Source organism: Phaethon aethereus, assembly GCF_964289735.1.
Source record: "Phaethon aethereus genome assembly, chromosome: 2".
NCBI lineage: Eukaryota > Metazoa > Chordata > Aves > Phaethontiformes > Phaethontidae > Phaethon > Phaethon aethereus.
Genome location: NC_138582.1, coordinates 123,730,569 through 123,756,980, shown reverse-complemented (window position 1 = coordinate 123,756,980; position 26,412 = coordinate 123,730,569). Strand labels below are relative to the sequence as shown.

The 26,412-nt window shown below is 39.3% G+C and overlaps 1 protein-coding gene across 1 annotated transcript in view; it reads right to left on the bottom strand.

Annotated features, from left to right (window-relative positions):
• The window catches only part of CPNE4 (copine 4), a 206,273-nt gene extending 180,806 nt beyond the window's left edge, over positions 1-25,467 (bottom strand). Inside the window, exon 1 of the mRNA XM_081996851.1 lies at positions 25,280-25,467. Within this exon, the coding sequence (XP_081852977.1) occupies positions 25,280-25,459 (180 nt within the window). The 5' untranslated portion in view covers positions 25,460-25,467. The remainder of the gene's footprint in view (positions 1-25,279) is intronic.
• Positions 25,468-26,412: the final 945 nt, after the last annotated feature.

Genomic DNA, 26,412 nt, shown 5'->3' with positions numbered 1-26,412 from the left:
TGTGACTTCTCTGTGAAATAGGAGAATTCCTCTGAAAAACTGGCACCTGCTGGAAAAAAGTACCACTTCCGAAATTAAAATTGAAAATTACTGGTTTTGTTTCTGAAATCAAAATGGGAAACCAGTCTTCAAGGGAAAGAAGATAATCCCCTTCTTCGTTCCTCTTATTCCTCCTTTTTTTTTCTCCTCCTTTTTTGTCTCTGCTTTTCTCTAAAGAATATGAGTAAGGCCCAAAATTGCAAGGTTATTGCTTGGGATTTAAGTAAGCTTTATTCATTCCCTTCTATTCTATAAATTTCTTGTGTAACCTTGAGCGCTCACTTAGATCACCTATCCTTGGATTCTACATCTATACAAAGACCACAACAGTACTTGTCAGCCTCTCAGAGGTGATACAAGTATAAATGAAACAGTAAACAAATGTTATGTGAACAAGGTAGATAAGCTAGAAAGGTAAAGAGAAAGACAAGCTTTCCGGTCAAGGCACTGAAGTCTAGACTTCAGGTTCTGCCACAGATAGCGTTTAATTCTCAATTCTACTTAATTCTCAGTTTTTCATCCACTGGTACAAAGGTACAATGCTTACCTTCCTCTCTAAAATGCCTGAAGGAATTTGAGAGTTTGGAACATAGTTGGCCAAAGCTTAGACAGGAGATGGCTTGCTTTGTTGTTATAAAAGGGAAATGTCAATTTTCCCATCACATTTTTCAAACTTTTATATTAAAAATATATAAAATATAAAAACACCCAAACACATACTTCTCTTTCAGCCAAAATGTTATAACATATGGCTGCTTGAAAGGCACTCAGTAGTTTTCAACTTAAGTGTACAGAGAAGTGTTTTCCCCTCAAATCTTTTAAGATAGGAACTTCCTCATAAGTCTCCAGCTCCCCCTGCTCACAGATTTTCCTAACACTTGTGAAATGCATGAAAAAACAAATATTCTGTTTTCTACTCCTCCATTTTGTTTTTCTTTTACTTTGAGTCAATATACACTTAGACCTCCCCTCCTCTTTCTTTTTTCCCCTCACCTTCCTACACGTCTACATGCTTTTTGCAGCTTTGTCCTGAGCTTCTGAGCAACTGTCTAGAAACAAAGTTAGTTAGCAACAGTTAACACAGTCAAATATGCTAGGCTTTGAGCAACGGGACTTGTAACATTCACCAGAACGAAGGAACTGAAGAGGTTATTCTGGACTACCGAACAATCTGGGCTGTGTAGTGTGCAGTAGTTTTTCTTGCGGCAACCTTAGAGAACTTGTCAGATGTACTAGAATTTTATAAGGGGTTTTTCTGTTGTTCTTGGTTTTTTTTAACCACATACAACATCACAGACATCCATGGTGTTTTATGGAAACAAACTGACACTCTACTGCATGAGGTTCACAATGAGGTATTTTTTGTTTGGTTTACTTTATTTTATGCAAGGACAGCAAAGATAAGATTCAGAGAAGGGCTGGGATAGAAGACATGGTTTGCATAGGAATTCAACTGAATGGTTATTTGAAACATAACCAACATTATATTCACACTCTTTTAAAATATAAATTCTGGTAGGCTTGTTGCCTGATCAGAATCCAAAAGACTATACAGAAGTTCAGATAAATACAAGGACAGTCATCAAAATAACTAGCTTCAACTAATGGCATTTTATACTCATTCCAGTTTCTAGCATCCCAAAGAAAGTCTCATTCTTCAAACATGGCTTTTCAGAGCCATTTTCAGTTCAGGCCATAGGCCCTCAACCTGAACTCCACCAGACCTCAGTGGAAGCAGTGTAGTTATTTAAGAATGGTGACAGCAAGATCTTCCGCATCTGTGACCTTCAGTATTAGAAAGGGCTACTGTGTCATCTTCACTTGGCTTACCCCTGGATATACTGTGCTAATAGAGAAAGCTATGTTGATAAGGCACTAAACTCCAAATACAGTCTTCCTTTGTAGTCATAACTTCAGCATGCAAAAAACCAACACCTTATTGGGAGAGCATGGTATGATACTTACATGGACAGGTTTGTGCTATTCTGCTCCTCAAAAGAGACAAAAAGCACTAAACTGAATTACTTAAACTTTCTGGTCATCAAGAGAGAAATGTTGTACTATCAACTGTTGAACATGCTTAAGAGAATAGCTGGGCTTCAGAAAATTTGGGTCTTGCCATTGATTTCATCTACACCTTATTGTGTCTTCTGTTTGAAGACACAATGTCTGTGTCTGACACTAGTTGTAATTCTTCTTAGATTCACTGATATTTGCTTGCTACATTCATGATTCAGAATGAAAAGTATGCAAAGCAGCCAGTATCATGGGACTTTCAAATATGTGAAGACACAAGAGCCAATACTACCTATCAAACCAGAAGACACAACGATTCAGGAACATTTTCCCCTCTAAGTTATGAGTTCATAGTGAATAGTAACAATGTTACAGTAGAAAGACTTGCATTTTTAATGCTTTTTAGTGAATGAATATGCAATGCAGTTGACAACAGGCTACTCTACGACCATCCCAGACTAGAAATAGTCATTAAATATATCTAACTAACATGCACAGAAGGAAACAGGCATTTGTGGTTGAGGTGATCCAGTTTAACTGATGGTGCATTTACATTAGTGCTTTAATTCAGTCAGGACTGCCATTTTTAAGCCAGTCACCTGGTCATCTACTCTTATTATGCATTGGTTGACATTATGGTACACATGGGTCCACACTCTTTTTGCATGAAATTAAACTGGAAGATATACTCCAGGAGTGCACCTAACACACTCCAGCCACTAACAGACATCCTGTGTGTGGGACCAGGTGAGAAAAACTAGAGCAGCAACTAAATTTAAAAAAAAAGTCTAAAATACATAGAGAAGTGTGGATGTCAGGTTCTCAGCACAAACTATTTTCTTTACAGATTCACTCTTATTGGCCTGTGCCATTTACTATATACTAATATAGCATGAGGGGTCAACAAAGTCAACAAAAGCAACTTAAACTGGAAAGACTCCTAATTTCAAAGATAATTTCTGAGCTACAGAGGAAGGGTCCTGGGCCATCCCAGCTGAAACAGACTTTTGTGAAAACAGAAGCATAGAAAATGAAATCTGTTTTGCTTTTTTCTATGATAGAGTGAGGAGAGACTGGACGTTAAAATTCTGTCCATCCACCCACATAGTCCTTGAGCTATGTCACTTTAGATCCAAATCACTGCTCCAGTCTCCTGGTGCTGCTCACATCACTGACACTGGAAGCAGGACTCGGGCTAAAAGGTAAGGATGGCTTCTGTGCAGAGTCTCATGTGTTGGAGAGACAAGAGATACCAAATACCGAATAGGCAAGATCAGCCATTGGGAAATAACAGGTCCTGAGCTGAAATAATGAGAAGATTACCTGGGACTGGGTTCCTGATATTGGTGAAGGAGAGATGCAGCTTTATTAAACATTACGGGATTTCTGCCTTTCTAGATAGGAAAGGGTATCTGATGTGGCTTCACCAGGGTTTCTAGGACATATAGAATACTCAAGGGAACACCACAATTAGTTTTTTGAACTGGTAAGGAAGGCCACAGGTGACACAGCCCCATCCTGCAGATACACCGTATTTCCTTCTTTTTATTTCAGTCTGTTTCTCAGTACCTGCAATTCTGTACACCACAGTAACAGAAATCCTTCCACAGCTTTTGCTGAATCACCTATTTTTATATTAAACACTGTACAGCATGCCAAAAAAAAAAAAAGTGAAATTAAATTAACTGAAGTACCATAAAAACAGTAAGAAACTCCATAAGCTTTCAACTGTTCTTTGTGGCCAAAGATAATGAAAACTGTAAGTTTTCTTACACCGTTGATGTACAGAATCTACTGTTATAGTCAATTAGACTATCAAACCAGACCAAAGCACATAAGCATATACTACAAGCAGAAAATCCTATGCATATAGCAGGACTGTCTAAATACCTTTACAGGGCTTCTTTGGCACTAAATTTGCTACTTGTAATGAAACTGTTACATAATCTCAGGGTGAGAAATAATTTTGACATAGGAAACATAAGGTAAGAACAAGTCACTTAATGTTATTTCTCAGAAAACTGGGAGAACTTAAAACCAGTACCATTAAAGAATATGCAATTGAGACAAGATTAATTGACATTTCACATGTTTCTAGACCAAAATATCTCCCGTTCACATAAGCATTCTGTTATCACACTGAATGGGATGCCAAAAGGAATGCAATTTCAGACTCTCATCAGCAGAAATTCAAAATCCAGGTAAACAGTAGCTATGAAATATATTAGCAGTAGCACTTCTTATATAGTCCTTTTCCTTCAGCTCACAATAACCTCATATCAGTCTAAAACTTGTGTCCACAACTTAACGTGCTTCACCATCCTATGAAGAGTAAACCTACTGACTCGGGTGGGAATATTCACAGTAATAGCATGGATATCAGTGCTCCTAACTTGCAAAAATCAAGGACACATTATTCATTCATACAATTTGCAATGAACATAGACACTTCAATGGCAGAACACACCAAAACAACCAACAGTAAAACCCATGATAATAATTTAAAAAAAAATCTCTTCTGGGGAGGGAAGAAGGGATGAAATGGTTGCATTTGTCAATATCTAAAATAATTGCTCTATTTCTTCAACTTTTTCCACAGAGAAAAGCAAAACAACCAAAATCCAGACAAGCTTAACCCACCCCAGGCCCATTCTCCCACACAGCACCAGCAACTTCCCATCCTCACTTCACTTCACCCAAGCTTCGCAGGATCAGGTGTGTGCACAGCCACAAGCTGAACCAGATCTGGGAAATGATCCGGCATAGTCCACAAGAAAGCAAGAGCATGCTCTTCCCCACAGTTACTACTTAACTGGGTCACTTCCCCACGGCAGGACCCACCACAGTGGTGCCAAAATAACCTCACAGAGAGGGTATAGGAGAACCACCACCTTTAGAGACCAACATATAAACCAAACCACAGAGGACATGCCGCCACTTGGTCACTCAAAGTTACTGTTCTGCAAACACCCGTAACTGTGCAAGTGTGAAAGCGATCCCTTGCTGAAGGCATCCCTAAAACAGTGGACTTGCCACAAATCGCACAGTCACAGGAAAGTGCAGGCCCAATGAAGCTCAATTTGGGAAAGCCGCTTAGCTAAAGGGAATCTTCTTTTCCGCAGTCAATGGGATGTCACTGCATACACACTGATTCATGCACACTGAGCTAGGAGTGTGCATAAATGTTTGCAGGATCAGTATCAAATAACCACATTCCTCTTCAAAAGCCATCTATATACTCTGCAGGAAGATTCAGACCAATTATATACTTCGTGACTAATTATTCTAATTAAACTGACTGGTAGCACATTAGTGATTCAGACAGAAAACAAAATATTCAGACTTTACATTCTCCTCCTCCACACTCCAGTGAAATCTCTAACGTATCTTATGATGTTTTATTTATCTCAACCCAAAGGCAAAAATACACTGAGCTTTTCCCCAAATAAATTATATCAGCTTCCTCCAGCCTCTTGTAAGCAATCTACCCAGTACAGGGAGACGCTAATGCTGTTTAACGTCATCCTCACTGTTTCATAGTTCCAGTTTCTAAAACATTTCTGTATTGGTGTACACTTCCCCACACCATCTTCAAGCACCACCACAAGTAGTTACAAACTGTTACCAAGAGCTGACTGTTGGCAGCTTCTTGTTGCATTGCAGCTATTGCATTAGATAGGTTCTTGCTAGTGGTTCACATCCCAGTGAATTTCCAGTGACTTAACTGACTCACCACTATAGCTCCAGCTGCTCGCAATCCCATCCGTGTATGTCTGCAAGGGGCTGCCCACCCTATGGAGAGCAGGAACAAAAATCCTTGTATTTAGGACAGCTACTACATCTTGCTGGGAATGGACGTCCCCACATTTTCGTACTTTTGAAAATAAAGCTGAGACAGGAAATTACTGTCTTGTATCACTTTATACAAGTAAAGCATCATTAAATCCCTGTATTTGCATAGGGCATTCAAAAAACATCCAGAAAACCTTCATTAAATTGGCGACTTATGGTTCAAAGCCAAGTGCTCAGGATAGTAATTTCCAGAATGGAGACTACCTGTGCAGCCACAGTTTCACTTTTTGCCTGTGAATAACGATAAGCCTTAGTTACATGATGTTTCCCTCCTTCTCTGCCCCTCGTCCCGACAGGTCTGCTGTCTCACATGGGGCACGGGGCAGGTCATACTCCCAAATGGAGTACTGAATACAAGTAAAGGATTGTTTCTTCTCTCTCCTCCCCCCTTTTACCCTGGACAATTCAATACACATTATTTACTGCAGTGCTTATGAACATTTTACTGATGAAAATACTTTCTGCAAATACTGAACTGATATGGTACAATTGGCTACTTTTACATGCCTGTATTTTCTTTTGAAACTTTTAAATGTCTTCCTGTTGACCTAAGGAACTTCTTCTATGCATGAACAAAAGAGAAGAAATACATGAAATAAAACCTTTGATAAACCAAAAGAGCCTAGATTCATTTCTTTGTCTGGGTGATATTCTTAAGATGGCTGGCCTTGTAAGACCAAGAGGAGATGATCATGATCTGCAGTTAAATGTGATTGGGAATTGGAAATACTTCAAAATCTGAAGAGCTCAGCACCACGCTGTTCAAATCAATTCCTTACAAAGTACTCAAATAAAATAAAAAAAAGAAGAATTTAAATTACCCTACAAGGTGCTGGCCCAGAGTTCCAATTGCTTCTAAAATAAGATCCAGGTGCTCTTAAAAGTTTAAAGCAGCCTTTTAATTTTAAATTGCTCTTCACTGTGTTTGCCATGAATGCTGATCTTTAAAGAGCGTGTCTAAATCAAAACACTCCATATTTCAGAATAATTGGTTTAAAAATTAATTCAAAAAAGCTGCAACAAGATAGCCACTGGCCAAGTTAAGTGGCAAGCTATGTTTAATATTTTCTCGAAGCAGAAGATAACAAAAAATAATCCATGTATGTTTTGCTCTCTTTTCTCTGCATTTCAGATAGAAACATTCACTCTAGGGTAAGCTACTACTTCACTTCAGCTATATCAGGCTTACCACTACTCAGAGACCTATTGTTTTGATTATTTATATTGTGATGGCACCTAGAAACCTAAAGTTTCTTACTATCATTTGCAAATAAAACAGAAGAGGTATTTCCCGCCCCTAAGAGCTTATATCTAAGCTGTATCTTATATCCAAGTCATTTATAAACACAGACAGCAGCATGGCAAGCAATTCGGGGCAGGAGGAATCACCAGAGCAAAAAGACTACTTTAGGTCTGAGTTTGCATACATATTTTAGAATAAAACTGCAATTTGTGACATTGGATAAAAGGTCCCTGTAGGAGTTTTAGATCACCTTTAGCAGTGATGTTGACGAATACATCCATCACACCTATACCTACTGGAATCTGCCACATGAAACATCACTCTGCAGACACACCATGATCAATCAGTTTCGTACAGAGATATAGCAACTTCTGCAAAAAGGCAACGAGTATGCAACACAAAGAGTATAAACCTCAGTGAAGTATGATCCCACCTGAACTGTGCCAAGATTTGGGTCCTGTAAGATTATTCCACTGGTAATGAAAATGGGTTAGAGTCATAGAATCATTTCGGTTGGAAAAGACCTTTAAGGTCATTGAGTTCAACCGTTAACCTAACACTGCCAATTCCACCACTACAGCATGTCCCTAAGCACCACATCCGTGGGTCTTTTAAATACCTCCAGGGTTGGTGACTCAACCACTTTCCTGGGCAGCCTGTTCCAATGCCTGACAACCCATTTGGTGAAGAAATGTTTCCTAATATCCAACCTCCCCTGGCACAACCTGAGACCATTTCTTCTTGTCCTGTCACTTGTTCCTTGGAAAAGAGACCAACACCCGCATTGCTCCAACCTCCTTTCAGGCAGTTGTAGAGAGCGATAAGGTCTCCCCTCAGCCTCCTTTTCTCCAGACTAAACAATCCCAGTTCCCTCAGCTGCTCCTCATAAGACTTGTTCTCTAGAACAGCGTAGCTTTCTAGAGTTCTCTAGAGTCAGGTAGCTTTGACGCAATTATTTGAAAACATTGTCATGGTTTAACCCCAGCTGGCAACAAAGCACCACACACCAGTTGCTCACTCCCCCACAGTGAGATGGGGGAGAGAATCAGAAAAGTAAAAGTGAGAAAACTCATGGGTCGAGATAAAGACAGTTTAATAGGTAAAGCAAAAGCTGTGCACGCAAGCAAAGCAATCCAAGGAGTTCATTCACCACTTCCCATTGTCAGGCAGGTGTTCAGCCATCGCCAGGAAAGCAGGGTTCCATCATGCATAATGGTTTCTTGGGAAGACAAACACCATCACTCCGAACGTCCCCCTACCCTCCTTCTTCCTCCCAGCTTTATATACTGAGCATGACATCATACGGTATGGAATATCCCTTTGGCCAGTTTGGGTCAGCTGTCCTGGCTGTGCCCCCTCCGAGTTTCCCGTGCATGCCCAGCCTCCTCGCTGGCTGGGCAGCGTGAAAAACTGGACAGTCCTTGACTGCTTAGCAACAACTGAAAACACCACTATGTTATCAACATTATTTCATCTCAAATCCAAAACATAGCCTCATACTAGCTTCTATGAGGAAAATTAACCAACCCAGCTGAAACAAGGACAACATTCATAAAGTCAACCAAAGTTTTCATTTCTCATAGCCATAGATGTCCTTTAGACAAATCTCAGATCCAAAAGCCTACGCTCTAGGCTTATCTTGGGCTCACCCTCCCCTGGTCTTCAGGCTGTATTAAAGTTTCCATGCGTATTGGTTTTTAGATACAAACTCATTTTGATTCTATATTAGTGTCTCTTACATCTTATTTTGCTTTCCTCTTACTCACATTCACACATACATACAATCCCCAAATAAAACTAGCTTGGGCCCTTCCAGCCAGATCATGCAGGACTTTCAATAGCTCCCTGTTTGGGCAGAATGATGTTTCCCAGAGCTGCCATAAAAGAATGCTGGTCACAAAGTAGGGTATAGCCTGAGGTTTTGAACACTGGCTGAAGGCAATATAGAGCTGTAAGGAAATCAACAATTATGTTATGAAAAAGCTCAAACAACTACTTTTGGAACAACTAATCCATCATAAATGTTTCTCTTCAATACTATATGAGACACAGCAGCCTTGCTTTGTATTTCATGTTGTAACAGCCACCACTGGCACAGAGCTGACTTCTGAATGACAAACACAGTATGTAACTTGGTCAGCAGTTTACCAACCAGTTCTGCACACATTATACGACTGCCTCCTTTTCAGCTTTTTCTACCTGCATCTGTAATGAAGCGAAAAGGAAAAGGCAGGCAGATGGTCAGTAAATTATGTATTCTCACCACAAAGATGTCCAGGAATAGCCAAATTATACAACAGTCGCAAGAGACATTGAGATAAAAGTGTGTGCTCTTTAAATAGACTGACCTCCAACTCCAGCTGAAATCAGCAGAAAAAGCAGAGTGATACCAATAAAAAGGAGGAAAAAAATAATTAGCGCACATCAGCTGTGCTCCAGTTAAACGGATAAGAGCACATGCTTTGAAAGAGGATATACAGATGGAAAGAGGCATACTATGACAATGTAAAGTCTGTGAACTCTATCATTGTGCCAGAATCTTATTTAAAAATATTCCCAACTGATACAATTAAAATGTATTAAAAAATATGGACTTCCTTGGTTTCAAAGTTTTAGATGCATATATTCCTTGGGGTTCTTACTATTAGCCTTCCAAAAATAACACAAATATAAACTGCTGATGCCCAGCTTAGCAGAGAGTATGTACAGCTCTTCTATATTATAAAGAAAAACTTCAGGCTTTTGAATGGCTCCTTAAAGTGCAATAGCAATTCCTTTCTTTCTTTAACTCCAAACTATGTGAATTGGAAAGGTTTCCATCAGAAAAGAAAAGCTCAGAGACAAAAATATTATCAAGTTGAAAGAGCTATACTGAGTGTGTTACTGTCCATTAAAACTGTGACTTGCAACCACCTTCTTTCACACAAGAAAGCAGGGGCACCTGAAGGGCAGGACATGGCCACTTTAAATCATGACAACATTAGATCAAACCTGAAGAGCAAAGTCTGTAAAATAAATTAAAAAAACAAGCATGCAAGCCCTGTAAGCAGTTTATTTTTGGTGCCAATCCTGCAATTTAATGTTGAGCAGCAGATCCACAACCAACCAAAATCTGGGCAAAAATCTCTAGAAGTTAAAAAACAGCATCACATATAAGTTGAATTAAAAAAATAACATTTCTGTATGGAATCAGAGTTGCGTGTAGAATTTTAACTTTTGTTAAGGATAAGTCTCGCTCTTTACCACAGGATTAGTTATGATCAATAGTTTCAAATATTATTAGAGGATCTCAATAAATTCACAGTGAAAAATATAAGTTATATATAGAAAAAAGGAAAATTGGGTGTAACATTTTGGATGTGACATCATCATAGAGCTATTAGGCTAAACATGGGTGAAGCATCAAGTAAGTCCCACCATCCTAAGGAGGAAAGAAGGGATGCTCCTTACAAAATTCAATAAAGAAACTGTTAATGTAAGAAAGAATAAGATTAATGCAAAGATCGGCAAGGAACCACTTTGGGATTTATATTAAAGCACTACTGAAACATCAGATGATAACTGATGACATAAAGGCAGCAACTTCAAATAGAGAAACAAAGCCATAGGAATTTATATTGCATATTCCTGTGCAGAATAAGAAAGACACATGCGTGGCAGCTAGCATGCTCGATATAAGCTGGAGAAGTGCAAATATGGTTTTGAAACAGCAAATGTCACTGTCAGTAAAAACAGCTTCTGCAGCCATGTGGAATCCAAAGGGCAGCCAGGGGAGTACGGCTACGGAAACTAGTCCAGTTCATGTGGCAGTGACACAGCGTAAGCTTTTAAGTTTACACAAGTAACAAGGCTACAGCAGACTAATCAGCCCTCAAACAGCATTTGAAGTTAAATACAAGGTACAGTGATCATCATAATGTTTCCCTGAAGAAGCATATAGAAGTGATGTAGTGCACTCGGTTCTAGAGCAGCAGCCAGTTCAACACCAACAGCACACATGAGCTGGCTGATGCAATAGTAAGGTAACAAGTTTTTCCAAACATTTGAAAAGCAGAAGCCTCAAATTTCATATTGTTCCCTCTGATTAAGTATATCATGACAAATTTAGATGACCACAATGGATAGTTTTCTGCTTCAAAAACACAATGTCCTGTGTTGGTGATATTGAATAAAAACTGAGCATCTCACAAAATGATGAGATATACCTTACAGTTGTAGTAAAAATTTTATGGTGGATTTCAACCTAAATTATAAAGAAACTGGCTGAACAATACAGTGGAGGTCTTTGAGCATAGAAATTATTGACAGAGCAACAGCAATGATTCTAGTTCAAATGACTTATATGCTCTTCTAGAGGAGACTGTTTAAACCAAGAACTGGTTTATCACATATTTTTGTTTCAACATCTTTAAGTGTGACATTTTGAACAAAAGGCAGGTAAATCTGTCGAGCTATGTCACCTAAGCAACCTACACCCAAATAGCACAGACTTTGTATAGACTGTCCGTAGTGCCTTGACGTTTTCTTAGCAAGTAAGGACCTTTGTAGAGCCAGGATTGGTAAAAGCATTTTGCTTTGCTGTCCCCAGCAGTGGTGCAGTGCGGGTAACTGCCACTCCAAGCTCTCTGTCAGGAATAGGGGATTTTTTCAGCCCTGTTGATTTACTCCTCTGAGGTAGTCTTTTACTAGCTTACACATGCCACTGTCTGGGATCTTTGTTCGGAGAACACAAAGGGCAGTAAAAGAAACAAAAGGAGAAATCATGATTCTGCTATTTTACTGGGACATAGTCTTAGCTTCCAAAGAGAAAATGTGAAACACCTAAAGCAAAGCTGCAGCAAAAGCACAAGAACACTTCAGTCAGTGTGGTGGTCTGCAACCTATGAGCTAATGGGCAAAAAGTCCCATTTTTTTAACAAGTAAAATTCAAAAGAGACAGAAACCTACTTTTCATGATGCAGTCACTGCTTTTTTAAACGGAAATCAGGATGGGAGGAGGTAATTTATACAGAAATAAACTCTGGCTTTGTATTCTGTTGTGTGTATACTCTGAGCACCCACCAGCATCAAATACAAGATGAATACCACAAGCTATATAAGAAAGCTCAATGCAGAACTATGAAGATAATTGATGCAACATGTCTCTGCTTAGATTTCGTGGATTTTATATGCAAAACTGTAAAGTTTTCAAGGGGAGAAAAAAAGCCAATTCATTCCATTTTTCAAAAACAAACAAAAAATTTCAGGCAAAGACTGAAAATATTTGTTAACAGATAAGGTCAGCACATTTATATGGAAATGTAATTTGAGCATTTCAATTCTCAGTTAGATTTCATGGAGTCTATATTCTGGTCTGATTACAACATAACTAACGCAATATATTTTTAAGCTACTACCAAACATGAGGGAAGATGAAAAACAACAGTTCCAGTGAAATTGCTTTTACTTTCCTTGGTGTAAACTTAAACTCCATCAATTCATATGAACAGCATGTTATCTTGTTATACACTGGTTTTAAACCAAATCAGCTTAATGAATTTGGTATTTCTAGTAAATCAATATTTGAATAGAAGACTTTTCAAAGAACAGTCACAGTAATTCAGCTTATTTTTCTATATCAATTATTCTCAGAGTTTCATAACTGCTCTTTCCCTTCAGGTAACAATTCATATTAGGCTCTGTAAAAGCAGAAGAGGTTCAGGTTGCTGACAATCTCTCAGTCCCATCCTGATGCTACAGATTAAGAGTGTACTGAATCAATCAAGTGAATTATCTACTTACAGTAGATACAGTTCCAAAGCTTCCTGTTTGCTGTAGGTCTACCATAATCTGTCAGACTACTAAAGTCAAGTCAGGCTTAAAATCTGTCCTGGAGATGTGTGAAGTTTGTGTATCTGTAATAAACAGCTCATGAGAAGCAGACATATCACTGAGCTAATCTGAAATGTCCATCTGCCTGCCCATGATAAAAGCAGGCTTAGACTCTGCATCTAATTTTAAAATATTACATATCTGATGGACAGATAATTAAACTGCAAGGAAAGAGGGCAAAAGGATCAAAAACATATGGATTTTTTTGAATGTTGGGCTGCTGATGGCAGTATGACAATCCCTCCCATGCAGAACTGTAGTATTTTTCCTGTTGGTTGATGCCAAAGAATACTTAAAGCAGTCAGATACACTTAATGCTAAATGTTCTGATAAGGTATCCCCCCCACTTCTCAGACTGGGGCTGGATTTCTGCAAAGTTCTCCCCTAAGGCTGTTCAGCCACATGAGCTACTGGCATTCTGTGCTACCTCTTCACCAGGAATCAAAACTTGTTTTTTTAAAGTAGCAGTACCATTTCTCTAACTATTTCTCATATTTTTATTATCAGCTCTTTTGTTTCTTTCATCTGCTGAATGCCACTGAAAAAGCTCTTCTGAGGATCTGTATCTGTGAAAACCTAGTACAGTATTGCATGAGAAAACACATCCCAGCTTTTATTTTTATAATCTCTGTTTTAATTCCCGAGTGAAAGGGAAAGAAGGAGAAAAAGCAAGCTCTTTGTGAAGTTCATCCTTCATGGCTGTCAATTCTTTTATCTTGACCTGCAAGGGAGCCATAGCTGAAGCTTTCCCACCACCTGTACATTCTCAGTTCAGGTTACCTTGTCTCTGCCTCACAGGGACACACGAAAACAAGGATACCTCTCCCCCTCAAGCACCTTCACCTGACGAGGCCATCATGCTGCTTAAAGGTTATCCTTACACACTTGTGTAGAGAAAAGCTCAAGTGTCCTTTTTTTGTGCAAACAGAGATTACTGGTGCAGATTTTAGAGGCTGATTCCTTTCTGCAGCAGCAGAAAATCATGATTCTCAGCTGGCCATAGAAAGGAGGGTATTTGCAAGCCCCCAGATCTATTCCTGACCCTACATATGTTCTGGATAACATGAAGAGTACTAATAATACATACCATACATCAGTGTTCAGTCTTACAGGTGTGAGAGGCAACTGCATATGTATTCTATAAACATAGAAATTACCAAGCCAGTTACCCAGTCTTGACAAAGCAATGGGGGCATGGTAAAGCCTTCCTTTTCCTGATATCTCCCTTTGATAATATTGAAAATATTTTGAATGGTCTCCCCTTTTTTTTTTTTTTTTTTTAAACGTACTCATACAAAACTACAAGGCTAGACCTGGTTTAAAAGTAAATATTAGAAAACCCTTGTTTTATTAAAATGACTGAGAACTCTGTTTAAGAGTCCCAGCTTCCATGGGACATTATTTTGAGAAAAAGTTGTGAAAAGTTAGTGAAGCATGAATTGAGACCATCAAATATACAGCATGGCTACAGGTGCTGTTTGCAAGCACATCTTAGGATCATTAGAAATACTGTCAAAAGTGCAATAATAACAAAGAAATAGTTACAGTTTGTGGGGGAAGTAATTAAGGTGCCCTGTTTCTAAGGCAAAAAAGCTTATTAATAGTCATATACTTTGTCAGCCATAGTATTTTGACCAAATGTGATAAATACAAGAATAAATGAGAACTCCTGCCACTTCTTGACATTTCATGTCTGCGATCAAATTGCTCAACAGTTAAGATGAAGGCAAAATTTTCAGGTGGCTTAAAACCATTCAAGATATTTCTACCAGCAACAATACACAAATGTTTGCAAAGGCATAAAGAAAACTGACAACTGAGCAGCCAGCCCAGTTCCCTCCTTCATAGGTACAAATGGGAAGATATGTGCATAGTGCTGCTTGCAAAAACACCGAAATGCACTGATTGAAGATGGCAGCTGGAGCATGTTATACAGAAATTGTTCACAAGAAACAAACAGAATTCTTCAATTATTTCCACAATCACTGATCCACTGGACACTGAAACAGGATATAAACAAGTACAGGTCATTCAGATTTTCATCTAAGCTAGTACAGTATTAAACTGATTTTTAAGTAGGTAACTATTTCCTAACATGGAAAAAAAACTATGTGATCCCACAAGTCTTTTGATTCTTTCATATTCGTGGCTCTCCTAGAGGCAGATTTACCAGGCAGAAGGCTCCTAGAAATTGGTCCCAACAGCAGATCTTCCCAGTAGAGGATGCTCCAGGGCACAGGATCAGGGAGAGACCATGTAGCTTTTACGACCTCTCTATATAAGTGCTCCCTCCTGCTTCCCGGGAGTACACTTGTTTTTATTCATTTATGTAAACTATGAGAAAAACAACTCTTCACTCTGCCATGACATGAAGACAAGGGACCTGAAGAGATTTAGTTGGACAGATACAGCCAGAAGCCAACCTCCTGCTGTTACTGCAGCAGGGGATCCCACAGCTCTAGTAGAGAGAAGCAGCCAGCCCAAATATGACCACTCTCAGTACAAAAACAGACTTCTACAATGCAAGTTTTCTCTTTTTCTCCTCTGCGCATGCATTACATTTCAAAAACTGCACTATAGAGGCAGAAATTGCTGTTTGAGCTAGTGGGACATTATGATAGTTCATATATATTGACTCAATGTGACAGTATTTGACTTCAGTTGAGACAATCTGTCTGATTCAAGTAAGTTCAAATTTAAAGATTAGTTGATTTAAAAAGACAGGAGAAAAAGCACTGTGGCTATGTTTAAATGCTGAGATAAAGAGGAGGCTCAAGAGAAAGCAGCAGTGATGGATGAAATAAAACCAAAGAAGAGTGATTATAAAATGGATTTAAAATAGTCACTTTTTAGTGCCTGGGGTGTAAACCCAAAAATGTCATCCAAAACCTGATGATGTTCCTGTTTCTGAATTAGGCACAGGAGGAAAAAATTCCCAGTACCAGCTTCTAATCAAATATTTGACAACACGAAAGATTTACAGCCTTTAGTTTTCAGATTTCTGACTTTGTCTAAGTATTTGGAAAAGACATGGGAGAGAACGGTTGTCTGTCTTTTTACAAAGAAGGCTAATATAAAAATGCAATTCCAGGTTTTGAGTTTATTGTACTCAGTGCATTAGGAGTTGAACAGAATGAGAGATGTTCTGTAATGGAGAAAAACTACACAGTAGATTCCTTTCATGTGGAGGAATTTTCTTTTTCCTGAAAGAGTTAAAGACAGGAGCTCTTCAACAGGCAAACCCTTGGAACAGAGGACACCTCCAAAATATTAGGGCTTGGGAAGTAAAATATCCAATTAGATGCATTCAGGCCAAGAACGGATCAAGATAAAATATTCAATTAGCCTACAGCCTGACCCCGCAGCCTTCCAAAAGGCTGGTTGAAAAGATGAGCTGTCTGTCATTCACACCAAACGGAAAGACTTCAGGGAAATTTACCAGCAGCAGCAAGCAGAAGCTAAAAGCAAATCTTGGCAGCAATGGAGGTTACCAAGCAGTCTTGAGCAAAGAAACATTCACTAGCATCAACATACACTTAACAAAAAAGGAGAAAGTACAATATTGAATTATGATGATACAATAGGCTATAGAGGCATATACACAGGCACATTGCTGCGGTGTAAATAAAAATCACAGTTTTCTGTTTGACAGGTTAGAACAAGAGGGGTCTAATGGTACCTGAAAAACTCTTAAGCATCATCGTCTAGGAATACTCCTTGAGAAATGAATGCAGCAGGACTGTTCCCATTTCTTAGGTCCAAAGGTCAGCAATCAGCACTTGTGCTACCAGATCATCACCTACAAGATGTGCAGGGCACACATCTGTGCACGAGACTAAGTGCTTTAAAGACCTGAGAGATCTGGGCAGTAGGGGCCGATCAACTAGATTGCCAGCTCCAAGTCAGGAATGGTAGGACATTGGCTACGTGGTGGCTTAATTAAAAACGAATCTCATAGCTTTTCTTTTCTGATTAAGGTCTTTCTCATTTCAATTCTTCCCCCTTGTCTTTCATCAACCAAGATTTGCATGAATCCAAACATATTTACAATAAATCTAGTATTTCATTAAAGACTTTGACCTAAGCTTTAGCCCAAGAAAATGCAGCTAACATTCCCAGTTATCAGCCCCATTCTACATCCAGAAGAGAAAAACCCACAAATCTGCAAACAAAATGAAGTTTCTTCACAATGAAAAGAGCTAATTTCATAATAGCTATTCAGCGAAAGCAGCTCCCTGCCACCAAATTGTGCATAACGTGACACAAAACATCTCATCAGAGCTTTATAACTCCCTTTCTTTGTCAGAGAAAGATCTTCATAAGATGGTATGCTTATCTTACTGTTAGCTCACTACTTACAACTCATTTTATACAGGAAGTTTGTTCACCAAGTGGAAATCTTAGAATGAAATCAGAAAAAGACTATCTAGAATCACCTCTAGCACTGGCTATTATTAAAAAAAAATTCCAAAGAGCCACCAAACATCCAATAAACCAGCCCACTGTGAAGACTTGCATCTCTTTAAAGCAGAGAATAAATCCCAAATCACTGCCTGAAAATCTCTATGGGAATATGGCAATAGCTTTTGGCACTACATCTCTAAAATGTTCTGAAATAAACATAGTTCAAATAACCATCCAGACTAATCCATGTTCCTTGATGGGCTAGATATGCTTAATCTTCAAAATGTAGGACATAATGCTTGCCTTCTTATACAGTCACAGACAAATCAGAAGACTATAATTCCAAATGGCATTGAGAAAATGAACAGAGATTTTCAGTGTCTCCTCCAATACAGGGACAAGGGACTTAAAATGAATCAGCAAGGGGCAAGTTCAAAAGATACAAGTAATATTACTTTATTCAACCATGACTTAAGCTGCAGAACTCTTATGTCCCAGGATATCATGAAAGTTTATTTTTTAAATATAAAAACTTTAAAAGTTATTTGAACAAAGTGTCATGGTTTAGCCCCAGCTAGCAACTAAGCACCACGCAGCCGCTCGCTCACTCCCCCACGGTGGGACACGGGAGAGAATCAGAAGAGTAAAAGTGAGGAAATTCATGGTTTGAGATAAAGACAGTTTAATAAGTAAAGCAAAAGCTGTGCACACAAGCAAAGCAAAACAGGGAATTCATTCACCACTTCCCATTGTCAGGCAGGTGTTCAGCCATCGCCAGGAAAGCAGGGCTCCGTCACGCGTAATGGTTTCTTGGGAAGACAGACACCATAACTCCGAACTTCCCTCTACCCCTTCCTTCTTCTTTGTCCCAGCTTTATATACTGAGCATGATGTTATATGGTATGGAATATCTCTTTGGCCAGCCTGGGTCAGCTGTCCTGGCTGTGTCCCCTCCCAGCTTCCCGGGCACCCCCAGCCTGCTCGCTGCAGGCCAGCACGAGAAGCTGGACTGTCCTTGACTACTGAGCAACAACTCAAAACATCAGCACCTTATCAACATTTTCTCATCCCAAATCCAAAACAGCCTCACACTAGCTTCTATGAAGAAAACTAACTCTACCCTGGCTGAAACCAGGACACAAAGTTATGGAACTTATTCTACCAATGTTTTTGGTAGAAAAAAATTACAAAGACACAAACTCTTATTTAAGAACTCCCTGAGATTACTGAGGGCTGGCAGAGCAGGCTGGAAAGACACTTTTATATTTCCCTGATCTCACACTTTTTCACTGTCACCAACTAGCAGATGCGAGATGGAGTTAGACAGGCCTTAAGCCGGATTCTGTACAGCTGCTGGTGGTAGTAGTTCTTGTTTCTGATCATTAAACTTTCACTTACATCCAAATGCTTCATCTATTACATTCTGTTCATCTACATAAACTGAAAAAGACGTATTTATTTGGGTTTATTTATATATGTATGTGTATTTTTTTTTCCTCTTCACAGTGCTTTTGTAGTTATATTGGAACAGTTTAGTAGAGGCATGGAACATGACAACCCACAGACTCCCCTATTTCATGGATTGTTGGCTTTTGCAGTAGGCTGTAACAGCCACAGATGGGTAACATGAGAGAGACTTTTCAGTATCTATGGAAACAAGTAGCTGAAGTTTGCCTCAAGGTCTTCTCTTCAGATCCTTCCCCCATGCTAGGAAGGAGCAGGGATCTCCCCCACCCTCCAATATGCAGAGCAGCAAAATGAGGCAGCAGGTGCTGGGCATGGATATGGGAAGCTGAGGCAGGTGAGGAGGCAGAGGAAGGAGAACAACACTGGAATTAATTCAGAAATGAAACAAAAGAGAGAGCAAACTAAGGGGAAAAGCAAATACAGATTAAGAGCAAGACTGTTTCCTTCCTATAGCTTGATGCCTAGGTAGCCTGTTTAATGGGTTCTACTGGTATTCTATACATTAATTAGTTCCATGCATTTCCAAGCTAACTGGTCTCTACTGTCTGTTTGCATGAAGGTCTGTGTGGATGTACAGGGTTAGTGCTCAAAGCAAAAGCAAAAAAAAAAAAAAAAAAAAAAAAAGGTTTGGGGTTTTTTAATCATGCCAAGCTCATCCTTGAATTCAAATGTCATGCTAAATGACAAGTGAATGCCTTTTGCTTTTAAAAACACCGAAATGAAAAGTTGTGAGTTTGCCCTACACATTTTAAATCAAAGCTCACTTGAGTTTCACCAAATTTGTGACTTCAGATAACGTTTTAACAACAACAACAAAAAAACCTATTTCAGTAAACAAACCTATCCATCCAAAAAATTTCACCCAATTCCATCAACATGAATTTTAGCAACTGCGTGTTGTCCTTGGGTGCTGCTTTATTTGCTCTGCAGTTACTTCAAGTTTAATAAAAACTTAGGGGAAAAAGCAAAAACTCCAGATGGTTGTTCAAATCCACAAGTTCGCAGATACTCTACGTCCTGCTGCAGAAAGCGGTAAGAGCACAGCTACAGGAAGCTCTCCCTGATTTTCAAACATGTCTACTGTCTTCCTAAGCTCCTCTTCTCTTTTCATGGTTACAGACATGCTGTTTCATCTGGCTACATCAGGCTATATTACACCTCCTGCTCTCATGTAAATCTTGTATGACCAGACACAGGCTCAGCAACTTACTCAATTTTCAAAATAAGATGTGCACTTGCCATACGCAGATAACAACCTGCAAACAGGCCCAAGCTACTTTCTTAGAAATATGAAGTTAATGAGAATTTCAGTGCTAGCACATCTCAGCTGAAGACTGCAGTGTGTTGTGGTTTAACCCCAGCCCGCAACTAAGTGCCACACAGCCGCTCGCTCACTCTCGCCCCGCAGCAGGATGAGGGAGAGAAATCAGAAAAAAAAGTAAGAATCATGGGTTGAGATACAGACAGTTTAATAGGACAGAAAAGGAAAGGAATAACAATAAAAAGAATACACAAAACAAGGGATGCACAATACCATTGCTCACCAACCACTGACCGATACTCAGCCAGTTCCCAAGCCATGGTGTCCAGTTTATATAGTCACCCCAGTTTATATACTGAACACAACATCATATGGTATGGAATATCCCTTTGGCCAGTTTGGGTCAGCTGTCCTGGCTATGCCCCCCTCCCAGCTTCTCGCTGGCAGGGCATGAGAAGCTGAAAAGTCCTTGACTAGTGTCAGCACTACTTAGCAGCAGCTAAAACATCAGTGTGTTATCAACATTATTCTCATACTATATCCAAAACACAGCACTACACTAGCTACTAGGAAGAAAATTAACTCTATCCCAGCCAAAACCAGGACAAGCGCTATACGCAATTAATATTTATTATACAAGGACATTCACACTGCAGTGGGTAAAATAATCATTGGAGCAAAGGAATTTATCATCACGTACCTTCCCCTGATTCCACTACCCCACTCAACTATTCATCATCTGAAGCCTAGTCCAATAATTAAACTCCTAGAACACAATCAATAGGGAAAAACAGCCATCTTAACTCAAACAGTTTAAAAACTACAACACTTGCCCCCCCTGCAAACGTGCCTGCCTAAAACTAAGGCCAGAAGAGCTAAAATTCAGCTCTGGAGCAGCAAATTGTCTTTTAGTACATATGGATAGCATAATCTTAAATTCTGCTGTATCACACCCTGTCCTCTCAGGCTAAAAATACAAACTTCATGTGAGAGAGAGTAAACAGCTGATTTTCCTGGGAGACAATATACCATTTTAATTCAATGTTGGTGGAGATAGTGCTTTCAGATAGCATCAACATACCTATACAGAGAAATGGGGGGGGAGATGTGTGCACATCTGTGCATGCAGGTTTGTTTATAGGGAAACATCTACCCAGACAGGAAGAGAAAAAACATCAAGTATATAGGGACCAGAATCAAGACGCTGAGGCTTTTTTGAGTACTTGTCCATGTCCTGTCTGTGTTCTGAATGGTTTCACATCTGAGGAGTAATGTGGCCGTCTTCAAATGACCCAGAGAACTATAGGCTGGTCAGCCTCACCTTGATTCCTGGGAAAGTGATAGAGCAGCTAATCCTGGAAACCATTTCAAGGCATATTAAGGATGAGAAAATCAGGAGTAGTCAATATGGCTTCACCAACGAGAAGTCATGCTTGACCAGCTTGAAGAATTTCTATGATGAAGTGACTGGCTTGCTAGATGAGAGTAAAGCGGTGGATATCATCTGTCTGGACTTCAGTAAGGCCTTTGATACTGTCTCCCATAAGATCCTCATAGAGGAGCTGTTGATGTACGGGATGGATGAGCAGACAGTGAGATGGATCGAAAATTGGTGGAACGGCTGGGCCCAGAGTATGGTCATTGGCAATGCAAAGTCTAGATGGAGGCCAGTAAGTAGCTGTGTACCACAGGGATCAATACTGGATCCAGTCCTGTTATACATCTTCAGTAATGATCTGGATGATGGGGCAGAGTGTACCCTCAGCAAGTTTGCAGATGACAAACTGGGAGGTGTGGCTGATACACCAGGGCATTGTGCTGCCATCCAGAGGGACCTTGACAGCCTGGAGGAATGAGCCAACAGCAACCTCATGAAGTTCAACAGAGCGAAGAACAGAGCCCTACCCTTGTAGAGGAATAACCCCATGAACCAGTACCTCGAGGGTCACAATCAGCTGGAAAGTAGCTTTGCAGAAAAGAACCTGGGAGTCCCTGTGGACACTGAGTGGAACATTAGCCAGCAGCGTGCCCTTGTGGCAAAGACATATGGTATCCTTGGCTGCATTAGAGAAAGTTTTGCCAGAAGATCAAGGGAGGTCATCCTTCCTCTCTACTCAGGATGGATGAGGCCATACCTGGCGTGCTCAGGGGAAATCTTATCAATGTATATAAATACCTGAAAGGAGGTTGCAAAGAAGGCGGAGCCAGGCTTCTTTTCAATGGTGGCCAGTGCCAGGACCAGAGGACAACAGCTGAAACATAGGAGGTTCCCTCTGAATATCAGGAAACACTTTTTTTACTGTGAGTGTGACTACGTACTGGGACAAGTTGCCCAGGGAGGTTCTGGAGTCCTCCTCCTCAGGTATATTAAAAAACCATCTAGACACAGACCTGGGCAACTGGCTCTAGGTATCCCTTGCTTGAGCACTGGGGTTGGATCAGGTGACTTCTAGAGGTCCCTTCCAATCTCAGCCATCTGTGACTGAAAACAAACAAAACCAAAATCCACAAAAAAACCAAACCAGGAAAACAATCACACTTAAAAAAAATTAAAACACACATATGCCATTTCCAATCTCTGGAAATGGCACCTACCCACTCTACAACAGCATGCGTATTTTCATTTTATATTTATACATGCGGGTGGCATAAGTTACACAAACACACACAGATGCACACACAGTACTGCAGAAGTGAAAAAATAAATTCTCCTCAGGCTGACATGTTTTATCAAAATTTTCCCAGAGACAAATATGCACAGATTTCTCGCTTTCAAGGATTGTCTGCATCTGTAGAGTGAATCCATCACGTCCTAGCATCTCTAATACCACTCACAATGCAGTCCCATCAACTTAAGGCCACCAGCTTCAGCTGCATCTGACCCAGTAGGGGCTGTGCTGTAAGTCCTCAGTACCTTCCATACATTTTAAAAGCACCTGTTTGCAAGAGCACCACCATACACAGACCACAACCTGTATTTCAGTCACCTTCAACACAGCTGCTCACAGGTTCATAAATCTTCCACACAGACAGAATATGCGATCAGTATGCATGTTTCAGTAATACTGGATTTTGCTACAGTCTGTTTGGAAATATCCAACCTCCAGGAGGTTCAAGTTATCTTGAAATTCAAGTCAAGTATGTGAAGTCACTAAATCCATAGATGCAAAACTAAGTTCCACTCCTCCCTGGGTTGTCATTTAGTGATTTCTATGTTGAATATATTCACTTCATTGCTAACTAGATTTTTTTTTTTTTAAATTATTAGTTTGCCTGCTGTCTCAGGTCTTGCTGGACCATTGATTGTCATCAGCAGAAAATTCTTCCAGCCAATTATGTCTTCAGCTATACCTGAGTGACTCTGCTCAATTTAACTCAGCAAGTGGAACTTAATTAAAAATTCTGCTGAGAATGTGTGGGCCAGAATAGGAAAAGGCTCAGCATCTCAGAGCTGTATTAGCTCTGCAGCACTGATAGGAACATGAACTAATAAAAACTTTTTGTTCATACTGAAATGAGTACCCTGGACTTTCATTAAACAGTAGGAACAACTGGCATAAGATGAGAATTGTATCAGTGAGAAGATCTGTTTTGCAAGAATTACTCTATTCAGAAAATCACTTTCCAAATTAAAAACCACATCAAATAAAGGGAATCTCCATTACAACATAAGACTATATAATGCAAAGCCACTTACCCTACTCATAACTGGGCACAGACAAACTGTGTGAAACACACTCAAAGTTATTCAGAGAACTGAAATGGCCCAAAAGATTTCAGTCTGTTCTTTCCAAACAGGGGCATTTCACTTATTTTGACCTTTAATCCATTGCTTGGTTAATTTTGACTATTTGAGTGATTATATACAGTGCAGCTAAATGTTCCTTTCTACACGGCTAGCTAGAAATACCCCTTTTTTTGGCTATTATATCATCTTAAATTTCAATTACACGAAGACACCAATTTTGTAGCACTAGCACAATTGTGAGAGTTTTATTTCTACTTACAGTGTGATTTTCTACCAGGGACCTATCTAATGGTTCCACAGCAGTGAACTAAGAAAAGAGGAAGACTACGACTAAAAAACCTTAAGCTGGCTATGCTGGTGCTGACCCTGCACTGGAAAAATTTCAGAGGTCCATAGGTCAAAACCACACAATTGGAATAACTGGAAGAAAACCCCCAAAGTTTGACAGACTTGGCTGAAAATGCTAAATTAAAAAAACTCATCAATTTAGGATTTTGCTTTCTGCATATGGTCACAGCTATTATTATTTTTACCTTTTGACAGATAAGGTAAAAATCTTATTCTGAATGCTGAAACTGCTGAAAAGAGAGAGATAACTACTCACTCAAAATAAGAACTGAGTTTAACACATTCCTAGTTTTCTCATGCATACTTTCCATTAAAACTCACACCTGTTAGCTTGATTAACCACAAACACTCAAGTGTAACTTTTAAGTAAAATAACTACCAAGATTTCATTTAGAATATTACATTCCATTCTAATGTTCTTTATTTACAATTTGCATGTCTCAAAGACATCTTGTTTTCATTTATCAATCAAATGGTTTCTAAGATTAGGCAAAATAACCCAAAGTGGAGTTTTAATCAAATATGCAATCTACAAAACAATGCAAGTTGATAAGGCAAATGCATTAGTTTAAGTTACTAACTTCAACCATGAATCCAACTGTAAAGCTCAAAATTTGGTGACAGAGTAGTTTGATTTGCAAATTCCATGCCAACTAGTAATAAATACTTCTCTCTTCCACAGCATTTTTCTTCTTTAGATTGGAAAGCATGATGGTCACTATCATTATCTCTGCTATTATATAGCTTTTATGAAACAAGAGGGCCTAAGGGGAAGTTTTACGATGCTTCATTTTTTAATCATCTTCATTTTTAATCTAGACTCCATAGAGAACTTCAGAGTATCATTAAGAGTCTGATTCAAAGTGTGTTAGAGTTAATGGAAAAAATCTCCCTTCACTCTTACAAGATTATGCCACAGCCTTCAAATTGCGGCTTCTCTTTATTGTTCTTGCTATTTGAATTTTGCCTCAGTTTCTCTATGCTGTCCTAAAGCATCAGAAGAATAATTTTTCTTTTATTATACACTCACCTCAAACCATTGGCCATGTGACTGCATTTTAAGGATGACACAAGGATCTGGTTTTGAGAGGGCATCCCTATCCGATATGCCTTTGCATGCAACTCGCAGCTCCACTTTAGTCAGGCATGGGCTGTTAAATATTCCCAGGGTATTGGCTGCTGATTCATAGATGTTGCTCATTTTCTTCATTCCTTCTTCTGAAAGAGAGAAAAAGTCCATTAAGAACAGTGCACGCACAGTACAGTCATTCCTTCCATGCAGAAGACAACACAATGTTCTGCTAGCCAATGGGACCCTATAACTGTGAACAATATCCAGAGCAAGAAGGAAAAAAAAAAAACAACAAAGGAATACATATGGAAGACAGAAATACATCATCTTGTATGTTTAGAAATAAGTCAACTTCAGAATGAAGCTTTCCACCATGCCCCTGAACTCTGGGGGTGAACCGTGACTTCAACTTCCAGCTCTGTTCCTGCTTATAGAGCCACATTTCCCCAGGCCAAAGGACAGGCAGGATGGTAATTCTGAATTTCTCCTGATAATACCTTATTCCAGTAATTTGCTCTCAAAAGAAGCAACAACAACAAAAAAAAATTTAACACAGAGCTTAGCAAAAATCACTATATGATCATTTTTGCCTCAATAAACAATATGGGAATACTTCAATTTGCTCACTTGTTCTGAGCTTCACAGTCTGACCCCTAAAAATCCATCTCCTAATACAAGGATTAGTGCCCTCCTTGCCCCATACATAAGAGCTGCAAAAAAATTAATTTCACACTTTTAGAGGGCAGATTTATCTTACCAGATTACCAACAGATTCTTTTGTGGTCTGTTTCAAACCTCTTCACTGTCTCTTCCACAACACCCCATGATGATTTTTAAGAACTCTTTCGCTATAAGTTAAATTTTGGCAATTTGGAAAGGAAAATGAAATTTTCTTCCCCCAACTCTGAGAATGTAAAAATAAAAACAAAAACTACAAAACCACACCTTCAGAATATCCAGTTTCCCTATGAATTATAAAGGCAAAACCAGAAAGGTATATCTAAATTCAGAGTAAGAAGGTTTGGCAGTGCAGCGTAGACCTCTAATACATACAAACTTCAGGAACGTAAGTCTAAATGATGAGGCAGATG